General features: G+C 36.7%; 1 protein-coding gene across 2 annotated transcripts in view; it reads left to right on the top strand.

Moving 5' to 3' along the window:
• LOC127544503 (maestro heat-like repeat family member 5) overlaps positions 1-18,667 on the top strand; it is a 135,243-nt gene that overhangs the window by 43,513 nt on the left and 73,063 nt on the right. For both annotated transcript variants that reach the window (XM_051971165.1, XM_051971164.1), the window contains exons 5-10: positions 2-161; positions 3,968-4,020; positions 7,247-7,354; positions 11,292-11,408; positions 13,379-13,498; positions 14,740-14,886. In XM_051971165.1, coding sequence (XP_051827125.1) covers positions 2-161; positions 3,968-4,020; positions 7,247-7,354; positions 11,292-11,408; positions 13,379-13,498; positions 14,740-14,886 — 705 coding nt within the window. The remainder of the gene's footprint in view (position 1; positions 162-3,967; positions 4,021-7,246; positions 7,355-11,291; positions 11,409-13,378; positions 13,499-14,739; positions 14,887-18,667) is intronic.

Raw genomic sequence — 18,667 nt, 5'->3', positions numbered from 1 at the left:
GGAACTAGAAGATATTTATCAGGATGCTGCCAGCAACGTGCTCTTGGCTATGTGCAAACACTCTTGGAATCTAGTGTTCAGCAAGCTCGAGGAAGATTTCCTAACTGGCATTTTCCCCCATCGCAGCCTTCTCTATGTGATGGGCATCATCTCCACCAATGGTTTGGTTCTTCCTATGTGACTTTAGGGGTCCCCAATGCACTGCGTTTAACTGTTCAGTCCACGGGGGGAGAGGGGGTAGGTCTAAAATCCAGAGCCAAAAACCCTCTGATTTGATGTTCACGGTGTCAACCAGCCAATTATACAGCCAATTATAGTAGCTAGATGACATAACGGATAGAACACTGGACATGAAGTCAGCTGTGTGACCCTGAGAAATTCACATAACTACTGTCTACCTCAACTTCCTTGATTGTAAAATGGGAATAATAATAGAACCTACCTCCCAGGGTTGTTTTGAAGATCAAAGCAGATAATTGTAAAGTGCTTCTCATAGTGCTTGACACAGAGAAAGTGCTATATAAATGGCAGCTGTTAATGGATTAGATAGAAAAGTGATGATAAATTGGAAAGAGACAAGGATGAACTTGTATAAATGGGAAGATAATGATATCTCAGAAAAGATGAAAGAAATCTGGAGGAGAAACAAGTTTAGGAGAGAAGTCAATTAATTCCATTTTGGACATGCTGGGTTTGAGATGTTGAAACATCAATTAGAAGATGTCTATCAGGAAACAGGAAATGGAAAACTGGAGTTAAGGAGGATGATGGAAGTTAAACATATAGATATGGCAATCACATGCTCTTAATCACTTAAGTGAATAAATGTAAAGGAGAGCAGGCTCAAGACAGACCCTTGGGGGCAGTCTTACTTAGAAGGCAAGAAATAGATGAAGACAGAGAAGTAAAAGATTGAAAAGAAATATTCAGGAATACCATAAGGAAGTGGTGTCAAAAGCTAAGGAAAAAGAAACTAGTCAAAGGAATTATCATCAATGTCACAGACTAGAGAGACAAGTCAAGTAGGGGGATGACCAAGAAAAGACCACTGAGTTTAGCAATTTAAGCCCTGGTAACTTGAGAAAAAGTGCTTTCAATATACATGAAGATTCAGAAACCAGACTGAAAAAAAAAAAAGACCAAGGGATGAGTGAATGGTAAGGCACTGGATGCAGGAAGTGTGAGCAGTTCTTTACAGGAATATGGGAGTGGGGAGATCTAGGGTGGTAGCTTGAAGTAATGGCAGGGTATTTCTTAAGGATGGAATAGAACTGAGAATACTTATAGGCAGTAAGGAAAGAGTCAGTAAATATATGAGTAAAAAATTAGAAAAGTAGAGAAGAGAACAGAACAGGATAGGAGAGGAAAAGAGGAGAAAAATGAGAGAAAAGAAGAGAAAAGAGGAAAGGAGATTGCAGGGAAGGGGAGAGAAGGAAAAGGAAGAGGAGAATAAAAGAGCTGATAGGCACTGTCCTAAATGCTTTACAGATATTATTTCATTTATAAACCTTATCTCAGTCTCAGATGAATTGAGGGTATATGAGTAGAAGGAATACCTTGGAAAAGAAAAGGACCACTTGTTGCTTAGAGGGGTAAGGTAGAAGAGGATGGATGAAAATGTTGAGAGGTTTGGAAGTATGGAATAGAGATGAGAAAATTCATTATGAATGGCCTCATTTTCTGTGTTAAGTGAGAAGCCAGGCCATCTGCTGAGAATTGGAGAAGTGACAGTGATATTGGGGCATGAGGAGAAAAGGAGGAAGTTTGAACCAACTATTGAGAGGAGTAGGGCAAACAATAAGCATAAATGGTTTTCTTTACAATAATGAGGATTCTATTGGGACTCAATAACTTGGATTTATAGTGGATATAATCAATTAAGCAGTAGATGTAGTAGCACTATAAAATGAGCAGAAAAGGCAGATAGTGGGATGATTAAGGATTTAGGGCAACAGGAGCAGGGTGAATAGTGGGGAGGAAAAGAGGACAAAAGGAGTCAAGATTGGAGTACAACGTGAAATTGAACTGGTCAACTCTTAACATTAAAGCTACAAAGAATAAATGGGGACAGAAATAGATTGCTAACCTAGAGGAATGAGGGCTATGGCAAGAAAGGATAGGTTTAGAAGGAGAAAGTAAGAATTCTAAAATTAAGGGGAGGCAAAGTAGCACAGTATATTAGACAAGGGTTCCTTAAATTTTTCACTTGCCACCCCTTTTCACCTGAAAAATTTTTACATGATCCTGGGTATTTAGGTATATAAAGTAAGTATACAAATCAAGCATTTACTGATAATAAATTATAATTTTAACTGGGTAAAACATGGTCTAGATCTTTCCTAGGATACACACTAGTTGTATGGCACTGAGCAAGTGACAACTTTACTCAGTCTCATTTTCTTCCTCTGTAAACTGAAAATAATAATAGTAGTGCATCCTTCACATAATTTATGGAAATCTTAAAAATACTATGTAAATGGAAGCTATTGTTATTTGTTAATGATCAAACTCAGATTCCAAAATACATAGTGCAAAGAGGAAGGCAGAAGAGGAGAGGGAATAGATTGTTAGAGGGACTATATCAACAAAGTTGATAGTGATAGGACTATGCAGAGAGGTAGGCAAGAATATGGGGATTTTGCCTGTGGAGATATAGGAACTCTGATAGGAAGGGATTTGGAAGGAAACAAAATGAAAAATTTTGATAATCATAATTGCAGATATAGAAACTGATGGAACCCTTAAAGGATAATCAGAAATGGATATATCAAAACTGATGGAGCCCTCAAATATCCTTTAATACTAAAGAATAGCATTGGTACAAATATTTCCCTCTATAAATATGGAAACTTGGGTTGAGTGGCAAAGGCCTAGTCTCCATGAACCATCCTGGACTCAAACTCGGCTAGGAGGCACACCCAACAGAAACTTTGTACTTGGAGCATGTCCTGTCATACAAGACTCTGGTCTCTTTGGCATTTGACCTAATACCCAAAGTCCTAGTTGGGATGGCATTGGGCCTTTGGCTAAGGTCCCAGCATCCCCAGTTTTAGGCAAAGAGCCATCTTCTAGATTAACTTCCACCTTGTCTCTACTAAAATGTGACACTCAGAATAAACAGTATTACCTTCCATGATTTGACAGAATTTAGATCAATCCCAACCTAAAGCATGGACAACCCTCTACAAGAAACATCTGTGGATTTATTTGAATATTTCAAATCTCCAGGAAATCATTCCTTTGGAATATCTCCCAATATTTTCATGAGAGTACAGACTTAGGTGGAATCTTTGCCACTGAAGCAACATGTCAACTGTAATAGTCAAATTGGAAGAAGAGAATAGACAATCCAGAGAACATATTTGCTAAGTTTGTGGAGGAGACAAAGACAGGGAAATGGCATTTGTTGACCCATCAAGAACATGATCTAGCTCCTCTACTAGAAACTTCATGAGGGCAAGAACCAAATCTTCTTTATTTTGACTTTCTCCTTCCAGTATCAATCACGGTATATTGGAAAATTAGATGACATTCTGGAAAAAATGCTGAACTTGAACTCAAGAAGATCTGAGTTCAAATCTTGTCTCAGATGTTTAATATCTGTCTGATTCTGGACAAGTCATTTATGCTCCCTCAACTTCAGTGTCCTCATTTGTAAAATGGGAATAGTAATAGCATCCACCTCTGAAGATCAAATGAGATAACATCTGTGAAGTGCTTTGCAGACTTTAGGGTGCTATATAAATACTATTATCACAGTGCTCACAATAGAGAAAATACTTAACCAATGGTTACTGACTGGAGGGAGGGAGAGAAGGGCAAACAGATGGAAGAATGGATGGATGGATGGATGGATAAACAAATGAATGGATGAATGGACAAATATTAGGAAAAATGGAGATTAATCTACAGCAAGTTAAAACTTTGACACAGTCCTCACTGCATATTTTCTTTCTTTCTGCAACAGATAAACTACTTACTCCTGCACAAAGAGATCATTGGCAAGAGCAATTGATTCAGGTAGGAAAAGCTGACTACATATCAAGCTGAATGGCTAATAATGTCAACAGTAATAATAATTAACACTTTTTAGCATTCTAGTACAGTGTGATACCTTGTGAGAGTGTTGGATGTATTATACTAATTTTGCAGAGAAGGAAACAAACCTTCATAGTAGTGACAGTCATACAGACAATAAAAAGAAGTAAAATTTATATGATAACTAAAGTTTGCAAAGAATTTTACAATATTAATCTCAATTGATCCTCAAATCAACTCCCATTTTACAGATGTGGAAATTATGGCTTGCCCAGGATCTCACAATCATGAATTTTTATTCAAGTCTTCCTGACTTCAGGATCTGTGCTCTATTTATTGTGCCACTGAACTGCCTCAAAGATGAAACTTCTTAACTCGGAATCCAAAGCCACTTCTGATACTTCATGATGAAAATAGTCTCCTCCAGAAGCCCCATTACCCACAGCTCCATGAGTCAAAGATAAATGGCAATTGGTCATTGAAATTGAAGGCCTATGGAAGTAAAGGATAATTTTCTGGACTTCAGAGACCAAATTCTTAGAAAATACCCATTGTGAAGCATATGATGCTTTCAAATCTCTACACTGGTTAAATTGATCAAGTACAAAAATCTGCTTTGTGAATATAAGGCATCTAGGTGCTAACTTGGATAGAGCATTGAATTTGGAATCAGGAATATCCTCAACTTAACTCCAGATCCAAGCAGAACTCAGATAGCTAGCAAGATTAGGCCATTCTTTTCCCTTATAGACATGCAGAGGAAAAAAGTATGCCAGAGGCTACTTCCTTGTTTGCCAGCAGAAAGAAAGAAAATAAGTAAAATCAAGTAGAAACAGCCCTTAAGATTTGATTGATGCCTCAACTACTATTTTGATCAAGCTAAATCATGTACCTCTTATCATGTATCTCCAAATAAATTCTTTTACTTCTCTCCCAAAGAGTAAGACAATTCTAGTTGTAATTAGAAACTTGTTAGCTCTTGACTTTGGGAAAATAACTGAATTTTAGTATACCTCAGTTTCCAAATGAGGAAATAATAATAGCATCTGCCTCCCAGGCTGATTGTGAGGATCAAATGAGCTAATATATAAAACAGTTTTTACACTTTTAAGATTAGTACATAGTGACATGAGAGTAGAGGATGAAATTTGCAAGTAAGGTGACTGAAGAAAAGACCTGGAGTTTAAGGGGAATCCTAAGCAGAATTTTGAAAGAATGATGGCTTTGCAGCCAAAAGAGCCAAGGTTAGGAAGGTTTCTCCCTTGGGAATTTCCCTCTCTGAACCCAAGTTTCTCCATTTATAAAATAATGTTGTTGGACTATAAAACTTCCAAGCTCTATTCCAGCTTTCTATCCTTTAAACACATGAAAGTCTATGAAGGTTAACATGAAATTTGGTAGAGGATGGGAAAGGAAGGAAAGATTCCTGGCAGGCTGGAAGCAGATTCAGAAGCTTTGGAGTCAATCAGGGACTCCATGTAAAGGAGACAACAAGCAGGACCACAAGGTTTTGACCAAACTGTGCAAAATAAGGGCCTGACCAAACTAAATAAATCACCAAGGTCCCAAGCCATCTTGTCCTCTCAAACCTACTTTTCCCCAGATCTCTTCCTATCACATTTTTTTCATTCCTTTTGCATTTGGGGAACAATTTACTAAATGTTAGAATGTCACAGAAGGAATCCTAGAGACCATCTAACTCAACTTCCCATTCCTTTTACTGCCCCTTCCCCACTCCATCCCATTTCCCTGCAGGTATTTACCTAATGCCTTTTAGAACACTTCCAACTAGGAAGCTTCCTATTATTGGTCAGTGTTAATAAGTCTGCTTCAATAGAGGAACCCCCCCAAAAAAATGTCTGGGGCAGCTAGATGGCACAGTGGATAGAACATCCACCTTCAAATCAGAAAGATCTGAATTCAAATTCAGCCTTAGACAATTAACACTCACCAGCTGTGTGACCCTGGGCAAGTCAATTAACCCCAATTGCCTCTCCAAAAACAAACAAAAACCTTCTACTAGCTGTTATTAATCTGCTGTGCTTCAAATCTGTTGAAGGCTTAAACACAGAATACCAGGAAATTAAATTCCACAAAATAAATTCACAATTTTGCTCAAGAAAGCAAAAAATGTAATGGGGACACAGCATACAGATGAATAATTCACAAATAAGCATGCAGACTATAAAAATGATTCCTTTTTAATGTAAATTGAAGCCTTAATAATAATCCTATAAATATGTCAAAATTATTCCTGGAAAAAGGATTCCAATATATTAGTAATGATATCAATTCTAGAAATAGTAAAGCCTGCTCAAATATGAGGCAATGTGGGCTATGAGACCAAAAGATAGAAACAAAGACAGAAAGAGAAAAGGAGGGAGAGTGGAGGAAGAGGGAAAAGGAGGAGGAAGACAGAGAAGGAAGAAAAATGCAATCAGGCTTTTTTTCCTCAACTTAACTCCAGACCTAAGATAGTTAGCAAGGTCGAGCCAGTCTCCTTCCTCAACAACATACAGAGGAGAAAATACCAAGGGCATATTCCAGAGGCTGCTTCCTTGTTTTTCAGGGGGGAAAAGGGAAAGAATAAGCAAAATCAAAAGGAGATCTGATTGATACCTCACCTACTATTTTGATCAAACTAAGTCATGGATCTCTTATCATCTCCAAACTAACTCTTTTATTTTCTATCTGCATTAGAAGTCGTGCTGTCCAGGAGTTAGTTTGGAATAAAAGTAGGCCGACCCCATTTTATGAAGAAAAAGTAATCTACTTCCATCTAGCCCACACGACTCCTTCAGATTACATCTCTGAATGAAGGTAGTCCTACTCTCTATTTTCTGGAGAAAGCAAGCTATCCCCTCAATGATACTTGAAAGTCTTTATACTGACAGAAGGTTATATATACATTTAGAAGGTTTCAATTGATAGCTCTGACACTGACTGGGTTGTGAAGATACTGAGAAGGCCTTGTCCCATGTGTCAAAAAGAAAAAAACTTGGACTTTAAAGGTATGAGATAGAATTGTGGCTTTGAAGATAAGAGAGTGAGCAACATGAAGATTCAAGGCACTGAAAAACTGGGGAGATATATCTGGGTACTGGTCGGGGCAGGACAAAAAGGGAGAACTTGATTTCCTCCCACCCAGCTCAGAAAGGGGAGAGATTCTAATTTGTTCTCTCAATGACTTTTTAACATCTGCCCACAGATAGGAGCCAGGTCTGTTCAGTTCTTAACAGTAGATGGATGGGCAAAGTCACTAATGCTTGCTGTCATGAAACCTGACCGGACTTACTTGGAGCAAAATCCTGAAAAGGTTTGTTTCATAGATTTTGCCTTCTTTCTGCCTACATTCACTATTTCTTCTATGTCCCTATTTTAGGACATAGCATGTTGGTTTACCTAATGCCATGATCCCCACTGGGAAGGAAAGTAAATTGACAGGAGAACCATCATATTATATCATTATAATTCTCAATTATTTAGCATTTGAGGCTTTATAAAATACTGTGTTCATAATTTTCCTATAGGGTAGGTAATATAAAAATGGTGCCCCACTTTATAGGTGGGCAGCTAGGTAGCACAGTAGATAGAGCTATGGTCCCAGAGTCAGGAAAACTTAAATTCAAATCTGACCTCAGATACTTTGTGACCTTCAGGCAATCACTTGATCTTGTTTGCCTCAGTTTCCTCATCAATAAAATAAGCTAGAGAAGGAAATAGTAAAACATTTTGCCAGGAAAATCCCAAATTAAATCATGAAGAGTTCAATATGACTGAAATGATGTAACATTTTATAGATGAGGAAACAGACTACCTGGGGACGGTAAAGTATCCTGTTCACACAACCAATAAGTATTAGAGCCAAGGATTGAATCTAATTGTTTGAATACAAGAATAATGGATCTTGCCTTTTATCCTTTTTATTTAAATTTTCAATTCCACAAATACCATATTGTAAGTTCTAGGCTGGAGACCTCAGGATCAGCCACAGTCAGGATAAGCAAAAGAACTTGGTCTTTAGAGGGATAAGTAAATAAGACAAACTGTCACAATCTCTCCACCAACCTCCCTTCTCCTGGTCCTGCTACAAAATGAGTCTGGCTTGTCTCACTCCACCCTCTAATTCTCCCCACGATTATCTATATACATCAAAAGATCCAGCCAGCATGGAATAGTGAGAAGGGCCATTTTCCCAAACATATGCTAATAGAGTTATTGTCCAATAGGTAATTAGCCTTAAATGCTCGGTTGTCTGATTCAAGCACATCTTTTAAGAGTTTCAGCTCTTTATACCATATAAATGAATATTCATATATATATAATAGAACAAAATAAAGAGGATTATATATAAAATTGTAGTTCTTTATAATGTATTTGCTTTTCTTTTAAAGCAGGATAACTGGGAACTTTCAAAGCTGTCCTTATCTGTGTGCCTCTTTTTTACTTTCCTATGTATTTTCTCTTCTTCATTTTTTGTTACTATGTATTAAAGGTTCTCTTGATTCGGAAACCTGTACTTTTTTTTTTTTTTTTTTTTTTTTTTTTTTTGCTGAGGCAATTGGAATTAAATGGCTTACCCAGTTCATACAGCTAGGAACTATTAAAGTATTTGAGACCAGATTTGAACTCAGATCCTCCCAACTTCAGGGCTGGTGCTCTACCCACTGCACCAACTAGCTTCCCCTTCTCTTCATTTTTTAAGTTCAATTTTTTTTGTATTTTCAGTTTTGAATTCTCTCTTTCTTCCCTCTCAATCAATCCAGCAAATATTTACTGAGGTCCTACTGTGTGCAGAGTACTGTGTTAGGAAAGGAAGAGAATAGTTTTAGTCATGACCAGTTCTCTGTGATCCCATTTGACATTTTCTTAGCACAAAAACTAGGGTAATTTGCCATTTACTTCTCCAGCTCATTTTACAGATGAGGAAACTGAGGTAAGTGGAGCTAAGTGACTTGCTCAGGGTCACACAACTAGTAGCTGAAGCTGAATTTAAAATCAGATCTCCTTTTGATTTCAGGGCCAGCACTGTCTCCTGTACCACCTAGCTACTCTTACATTTAACTTTACATTTAACTCTCATATTAAACTTAACTTTATATTTAATATTTAAATTTTATATTTAACTTAAATATATTAAATTTAAATATGCATTATATGTATATGTATGTATATATAACATATATGTATATATGAATGTATTCATTAACCTTATATGTATGTATGTGTATATATAAATTTTTTTTGCATGTTATCTCTTCCATTACAATGTAAGTTCATTGTAACTAGGGATTGTTTCATTTTTTCCTATTTGTATCTTCTGCACCTAGACCTACCATACTGCCTGGCATATAGTAGGCTCATAATAAACACTTCTTGATTATTATGCTTTAATTTATTTTACTCTTTGCTCTCTTTATCTTTCAGTGTCTCCCTCCCTCTTTCTGTCTTCCCTCTCTCTCTTTTCTCTGTCCCCCTTCTCTTATTCTCTCACATAGACACTCTCTGTTTATTTCTCAGCTTCAACAATCTAGAAACTGAGCGGGCAGGACTAAAGGAACTCTAAGGTCTCCTCTACCCAATGATATGCTGGAGCAAGCTTGGAAAAGCTTACCAGAGCAAATTATTTCATTTTTAGTGGGAGCATTCTTACCTCAAAAATGGTCAAAACTACAAATCAGGGATTGATTTGTTTTGTTGTTTATCTTTACTTAAAGTGATGGAGAAAATTTAGACAATGTAAATTAATATGTGTTCATGTATAATTTTTTTCTGGAGAGTTGATTTTTATGCATTTACTAGCATATTTTCATTCACATCTCTATATTCTACATGTATGTATCTGTATACCTGTGCTTGTGCCTTCTATTTGATGTTTTTAACAAAGTTAGAGATTAGAAGAGTACTCCAAACCAATCCAAATTTACTATGTAAGTAAAACTTAATTTACTTTTTTTTGTTTCTTACTTTAGGCACTGTGCTAAGCAATAAGGATATAATTAATTTTTTTTAAATAGGCCCTTCCTTTAAGGGGCTTGCAATCTAGAGGGGGAAGCAAGAACACATAAAAAGATACAGCAAAAGTGGGAGGGCTAATCAGAAGGTATCCAATGAGAAATCTTGTTCTATGGAGGCAATACCAGGCAGAGCAACAGATACAAAGTGGAGTGAACTAAAAGTCCAGTTTTTAATCCTCCATAAAGGAAGGCATTGGATAGAAGTGGATTCTCTGCCCTGAAGCCTTCCCATGAGAGAAAAGAAGTAATATCTATTCTACCTCATATCAGCAAACTCCATTTCAATGTCAGGCTGCTTTTTGTCATCTGTAAAATCATACTATCTGCTCTCCAGGTGATGGTAGAGTTCAAATGAGAAGATGCATATTGAAAGCTTTCTAAACTTTAAAGAATTACTTAAATGTTTGCTTTCATCATTTCAACATCAGGGAAATGCTTTACTGGGAGGAGTTCAAATCTACCTTTCCAGGCAATTAATGGTATAGTAACTAGAGTATTAGGTAAACAGATAGGAAGACAAGTTCAAATCCAGCTTCAGACACTTGCCAATTATATAACACTGGGCATGTAACTTAAATCTTTGTCTACCTCAATTTCCTGTAAAATGGGGATAAATGACATCTATTTACCCGGATTGTGGGGAGGATCAAATGAGATAATATCTGTAAAGTGTTTAAAACAGTGTTTGGCATATAGTAGATACTCAAAAAATACTTGTTTCCTTCTTTCTTTCCAGGCTTATTTCACTGAGCTCTTCATTCTAGCCAAACTGGGCTAGTAGCTTTTACCCAAACTTGCCACTCCATTTTCCTTCTCTGTATATTTATATAGATTATTTTATATAGCTTTATTACATAGTATAATATATATCATTATATCAAATATTATATGTTCTATATTTCATATTTTATATATTCTATATTTATAGTTACATAATATATTTTCTTTGTTCAAAGATCAGGTCAGCTGTAACCTCCCAACAATGCCATCCCTAGCCCTAGCCCTAGCCCTAAACTATTGGTATTCCCCCTTTCCTCATATCACTCAGGAGACTGCAAGCCTCTTGAAGGCAGAGGTTATATCTTTGTCTTTGAATTTCTAATATCTAGCAGAGTCTTTTTGTTTATAATAGGCGTTTAGCAAATGTTTGGATTGACTTGAAAAAGCACTTCGAGCTCATTCTGGCTCACATATCAAGTAGTTTTTCCTGTATAATTCTAACCTTTTAACTTTCAGACTTTCCTGTTCATCTACTATGGAATGATTCTACGAGCAGCCAACAACAGCTCCATGATCAGAAAACATTTAAGATCACTTTTGGACACATCCCATCAGTCCCTGCAACAGAGAGAGGTGATGATATCAGTAGTCATCCCAGTCTTTTCTAGTGAATGTCTAATCCTGCAAAGCCCATGAAGAACTCATGCATTCTCAGAATATACCTGATATCTCTAACATAACTTGAACACTGATCTTTTCACAGGATGAACTCTAATCCTAACTAAAGCTGTCTTAAAGATGCCTGTAACAACCTGAGCCTTAAATTCAACCACAGATTAATTCCTACCCAGACTGATGCTTAATTCTAAACTCAGGCTAAACTCTCTCCATAGCCATAGACTTGAGTAAGGTCTCCTTCTGTCCACATATTGTTCTAAACTCATAAACTAAGCCTTGATTCCAGGCTTATTTTGTCATTAAATTTCTGCCCCGGGGCAAACAACTTCCCTAGATATAAGGTATTAAGTGAGATCAAATGGCTCTCAAATAGTGATGTGCTGGAGCCAGCTCTTACCAGTTCATTAGAGACAATTAAGTTTTCAGTGTGAGCATTTATATTTCAGAAATAGACAAACCATAAATCAGAGGCTTGATTTATTATTTTGTTGATTATACCTAAGAAAATGATAGAAAAAATGGTAATGGTATGTCCTGCTTATATTTCACTCCCCCCACCCCAATAATTGTTAAACATTTATTAGCTCTCAGAGGAAATCCAGCAGGCTTGAGCTGTTCTTACACCTTAAGAGTCTAACAGTTTTTCCTACCTCTGTACAGTCTTGAGATTCATGATTCCATGGAGTAAGAGGCACAAATAATATTTCTATACTGCTTTAGACAGGTTTTCTGATTCTGCTTCTAGGGCTGTTTCCACTACTGTTTTATCTATATGCCAGTATAATGGGGAAACCAACAAATGAGTGCCCAGTCCTTAGAAAGTGACCAGCTACATAGTATAATTTTTTAAATTTTATTTTTAATTTATACAATATAAATTATATATAATATAAATATAAAATATGTTCATAACAGTATAATTTTTAAAAGATAATTACACATAAACTGAACATCATGTACAACTACACTATGTACAATTTGCTATTCTTATAGGAGTTTCAAGTTTGACTCTTTGTTTCCTTAAAAAATTCCTTATGAATACCACCTGATTATTGAGGCTTAAAATCCTATTATAAGTAAGGTATGAATTTCATGTGGTATGTATGATATGATATGATATAATGGAAAAGAATTTGCTCTTAGAGTCAAAATATGTGAATTTATATCCTGGCCTTTTTTAAAAATCATGGTACTACAGTAAGATTACTCTTCAGAACCTCAGTTTCTTTCATCTATAAAATGATAAAAGGGAAGAGGAAAGGGTGCTGAAAGGAACAAGCATTTATTGAGCACTTACTATATGCTAGACATTGTACTAAGTGTTTTTCTTACAACAATCTAGGGAGGTAAATGCTGCTATTCTCCTGATTTTGCAACTGAGGAAACTGAGGCAGACATGACGTACTCAGGAACACACAGCTAATAAGTGTCTAAGGCCAAATTTGAACTCAGGTTTTCCTTACTCCAGGAACAACACTCTATCTACTACTCTACCTAGACATCTCAATACTGGAAAATATATTGGCTTTTGTGTCCCTCAATTCACTTCCGTGTATCTCAGTTTCCTCATCTGTAAAAATGAGAGATTGGGCCAGTTTACCTCTAAGAGCCCTCCCATCTATAAATCAATAATCTTTAAAAAATAATAACATTTATATCACCCATGTCATAGAGCTTCTGTGAGGAGGAGACACACTGTAAAATGTTAAGCATTATATGAATGTTATTGATTTGAAATCTTGAAGTCTAAGCCTGCTGAGTCACTGTGTTATCTAGGGGGAATGAAGTCCTTTCTCTTCTTTGATGCTTAATTTCCCCATGGAGTAAGCCCTTTCTCCTCTAAGATCTCATGAATCTTGGACCAACTGCCCCATATTGGGAACCCTCAATTTATCAGCATCCCTCCTTCTCTTGTCCCCTTACAGGGAATTGCCCTCACCATAGGATTAACAGCAGCACGACATCTGGATGATGCTTGGGCAGTCCTGGACCAATTTGGCCGGACAGGACCTTTAAAGCGGACTCTTAACAACTTTAGTATTAAGGTATTTGCACACAAATGGCCACAAAAGAACTCTGCCCACACCTCTTCCTGTCCTCTTCACAGGGATTATAAGCAACAAGGGGTCTATGATACATATCCTGTCTAATGTTCAGAATCAATCTGTCCCTATCTGAGAAAATTTCTCTAATTGCAAAATGGGGCATATGTGTTAGCTCTTCTTTCAAGTCCTTTTAATCTCAAAGTCTATGACCTATGACAAAAGTCTATATCTTTTGTATCACAGAATCTCACCTTCAGGATTCCCAACAATGCCCACCTTCACCTTCCAAACCAGAATACTATCAAATAACAGATTTGTCCACCATCAGCACCATGCAAGGACCTATGACAGTATCCCTAAAACAGCATAGAAAAAAGAGGTTAAGGGGAAAGGAGCAAAGGATGGGTGGCAGGAATTCAAAGTAGTAAAGCAAAGAATTGGAAATCTGAAGAGATTATAAGGACAAAGAAATATTAAATAGAATAAGTAGGCAGTGGGGCACAGGAAGAGAAACATCAGCACAGCAAAGAGAAACCTAAAACCTGGAAAAAAAATAGAAAAGAGATGTTTGTGTCTATAAACATATGAGTCACTTAATCAATCCTCCTTTATCTTGACTGACTAAGCTTCATGAAGACATTGTATATTTTCCCCGTCATGGAGCTCACGGTCCTACATTTAGCAGGTGTTCAATAAATATTTGTTTAATTAGTCCATCAATAAGCAGATCAGTGAATGAGATGTGTTGAAGACCAGCCAGGCAAAAAGAGTTTGTATTCTCATTATCATGTACTAAGCTTGCCCATGACATAACTTTCCCCAGGCCTAGAACCCACCCAAATAAGTGGATTCTTTCAAGTCTATATATTTTACAAATTGAAGAAAACAAAAACCCCAGTATGGGCTCCCATATCTTGAGTCCCTTTCCTGGAAGAATTAGGGAACTAAACCCAAGATCTTTTACCAAGGAGGCATACTGTCCAGGAAAAAGTGCTTGATTTGGAATCCGAGGATTTGGGTTCTGTCATTTACTATACGTGATGCTGGCCAAGATGTTTAACTTCTCCTGGCTTCATTTACCTATTCTCTAAAATGATGAGATTATACTCACAGACTTCTAAATGTCTAAATTCTAATTCTATATCTATAATTCTATAATGCCTAGTTCTGTGCAAAAACAGTGATACTTTTGATGAACCCAATATTGGCTCTCTTTGTTCTTTTCTTTTCCTTCTCCCTAGGAGGAAGAGGACCCAAAGTGGAAGTGGGCCAGCAGTACCATCCTTCTCTCCTATGGGCAGATGGCAGCCAAGGCTAAAGAGAATATTCTTCCTTGGGTGGACAACATCTCCTCGAGAATGGTCTTCTACTTTCGCAGTAGCTACTGGGTATGAAAAGTGCTACTTGATCAAAAAGAATCAGAAATGAGGAACGCATTTCTTAGAATCTCAGATTCAAAAGCACATAATCATAGAATCTTAGAATTACATGGGAAAAAATTATAATAATAGATTCATAGAATTGTTGTAAACATGGAGTTTCAAAATTATAAAAACCTCCCTTATCTCATTGTAGCACAAAAAGACTGGGGATTACTCTGACTTCTCAAAGTCTAAACCAACAGAATCAGCTTTTTATAGGTCCTTCAAAGATGGAAAGGAAAGTCTTTGAAGATAGGACTGGTGATAAGATTCTTTCAATTTGCTGAAGCTCTGGTTAGCTAAGCAGAGAAAGGCTCATTTCTTGTTCAGTCATAGGTACTTATGAAACCATTTATAAGTTGTGGGTGGTGTATGGGATGCATTAATGAAATGCAAGACCTCATATGGGTAAAATTATTACTGTGGGAAATATCTTCTTTGTTGACTTCATGTTCCTCCATCTTGGGATATTACTAATGAGGTGGTGATATGAGAGAGTCCATTCCAATTGAGGAGGAGGGAAAGAGGGGTTTTGAGCCTCCAGACTAAACATTCTACTATCACCTTATCAACTTCCTAGTATTCAAAGAAGGAAGGATTATACCTATACCATCTTTCAACATCATAAGATCTAGAAAAGTGAAGGCTCCAAACAATTGACAGCTATGATTAACAAATTTATACTACTTTCTTAATCGCAGTGACTCAGTCAATCTGTGCCAGAGAGGAATAGTCCTCCCTTTGCAGCCCTTTCTCCATCTTCTCATCTAATCCAACTTAAACCTACCACTTCTCAGTCTCTTAAGTCCTCAAAGTTCCCTTTCCATGAGATTTCTAGAACTTCTGACTATTGGTAAGCTTTCTTTCATTTTCCATCTCTTCACATTTTATTTTGCACACTCCAGAAGATAATGCATCCCCAACTAACTTCTCCAGGACTAGTGTCTACTTCTTATATGTCCTCTGATCTACTGGACTATGAGAAAGAGTTTACATCCTCCCTATGTTCCCCTGCTCTCATCATTAGCCACTTCTCTTCCTTTGAAGTTAATGCCATTAATGTCATCTATCTACATCTTTCCTAATTGCAGTGATCTGCTGGTGCCTATGTCATTCTTCCTCCTCTCTTTAGGGGGTCAGAATTTAGAGCACAGTCTAATCTCCAAATCTACCTTTTTAACTTGGCCTCCCAGGACAACTTTTTTTTAATTCACATGAGCTAGAACTTTGCCCTACTTCAGCCACTCATAAGGATGATCATATCATAGAACACCATTATCATCATCCATTACTTGGTACTTCCATGATACTGAACTCTGAAATTCCTAAGCTATTCAGCCTCTCTTAATTGAGAGTTAATGTTAAAGTGTAAGTCAGCTAGCTGGCACATTGGATAGAGTAAGAGAAGAGAGAGAAATGGAGGGATATGAAGTTCCTTTGAAGATAAAGAATAATTTTAGGAATTTGAGGGGCTTAGAGACCTAGGTATTGAGTCAGGAAAACCTGAGTTTAAATCTGACCTCAGAAACTTACTAGTTGTAAAACTTTGAGCAAATCTAAACCTCAGGTTCCTTATCTATAAAATGAAGCTAATAAAAGTACCTACTTCCAAGAGTTCTGAGGATGAATGAGAAAACAATTGTGATCACTTAACACAGTATCTGGCACATAATTGTTTTTAATCAAGGATAGTCTCTTTCCTTAATTCCTCCATGACCTAATAGTTCCTAAACTATTAAAAGAAGGAAATGGACTAGGTAATGTTTCATGTCTCTAGAACTACAATTCTAGGATCCTTCTATGATCATAATCCCCTACCTTTTCATCCCTTCCTCTGCTGCCTTCTAAATGTCTAAACCTATTGTATCTCCTTAATGTAAGTAACCTCACATCCACCCATTTCTCTCTTTTCTCCCAGATCTGCTTCTCTACTCTGTCCATGTCACAGACTATATAGTTGCCAAGAACATTATTCTCTATCTTTGAACTCTCTTGTCTGTGGTCTTACCACAATTTATCCTCTGCCAATCCTCAACACTGGATCACTTCTACCATCTGCCTTCTCCATAATCCCAAACACATCTGGAGGAAGCAACCACATTGTTCCAACTCCATGTTATTTCAATTTCATGTAATTTCAATTCACAAATCCTACTTACTGGGAATTATTTATCTTTTCCAATTCACAAATCCTACTTTCTTGAGAGTTCTTTATCTTTTACAATTCATTAATTCTGTTTCCCTGGGAGCTCTTTCTTTTTTCCATCTCACATTTCAGGAAGTTGTTTTCTTTTTCCATTCCATTAAATCTTTCTTTTAATGAGTTATATGCCTTTTCTCTTTTAAGATCTTTCTAATTTCTTCTAGGACTGCCTTGTGTGGTGGGAACTAAGTTATATCCTCCTTTGGAGTTTTGTCTGGAGATTGACTGCTATTAAGTCACCTCAGGGTTGGAAATTTGCTCTCTTTCTTTGGCTGGTAATTTGTTGTACTCCCACTATTCATGGATTTTACCAGTCAAGCACTATTTCTGAGACTGAATTAGGTAATTGGTAAGTGAAAGTAGAAGAGCATAGAATGAAATGTGTGTCCTCTCCACCATCTTGGCTCTGCCCCATATTTTTTTCAACTCTTATTTTTTGAGACATTAGAATTCTAGGTAAATAATTTTGTTCTTTTCCCTCTAAAATGAAAACATTTTTCACTATATATTCTCTTCCAATTGCCCCAATATATTTACCATAACTTCTACCATCTGCCTTCTCCACAATCTCAAATACATCTGGAGGAAGCAATCACATTGTTCCAACTCCATGATTTTTCAATTTCATGTTAATTAATTTCAACTGGACCTCCTTTCTCTTCTTTCCTCAAGCTTCTAGTACCATCATCTGTTTTTTTCAAGAAAATAAAGCTCATCCTTCATAAACTTCATTGCTTCCTATTCCATATTTCAAAATCTCTATTTATACTCAGATGTGTCTCCTTTATTCTTATATTTGAAAAAGGTAATCCTCTTTGCCTTTGAAGCAACTGCTCAACTTTTATCCTTGATCCTTCCTTTCCCATCTCTTCTAGGAACTTGCCTCATTCAATGTTGCCCCTCTTTTTCTCATAATCAATATCTTGTCTTCCTACTGGCTCTTTTCTTGCCTACAAATATGTCCTGGCCTACTCCAATCTGAAGAAGCCCTTACTTGATTCTGCCATCTTCTCATGCTGTCATTGTATACAACTCCTCTCTTGTACAGCAATTCTAAAAAAGAGTTGTATATATTTGCATTATTTATTCGTTACTCCTTCAATTCTCAATCTTTTGCAATCAGGCTTCAGATTCCACCACCTGACTGGTACTGTTCTTTCCAAAACTGCCAAAGACCTCTTTATGTCTCACCTTAACCTCCTTGACTTCTCTAAAACTTTTGATAGGAAGCACTTCCCTTCTTCCATTGAATTGTTTTTCTCATTTCTCATCTTCCCTGTCCACATCATTTTCAAATCCTCTCGGCTGGATAATCATCTATCACTTTCTCTATTAAGATAATATTTTTATCACTTACTACTAGTAGTCCTTCTTTCCTCCTTTACTTGGAGATTCCATGAGTTCCCATAGATTCAAGTGCCATCTCTTAAGCAAACAATACCCATATCTGTATATCCTCGATCTAATCCATTGGATTCTAACTACAACACATGTGACTAGAATAAGCAATATTATCAATTACAGCCGAATTTCTTTTCCTGAATA

Source organism: Antechinus flavipes, chromosome 1, assembly GCF_016432865.1.
Source record: "Antechinus flavipes isolate AdamAnt ecotype Samford, QLD, Australia chromosome 1, AdamAnt_v2, whole genome shotgun sequence".
In the NCBI taxonomy this organism is placed as follows: Eukaryota; Metazoa; Chordata; class Mammalia; order Dasyuromorphia; family Dasyuridae; genus Antechinus; species Antechinus flavipes.
The sequence above is the reverse complement of the archived record's forward strand: the minus strand, read 5'-3'. Positions and strand labels throughout refer to the sequence as shown.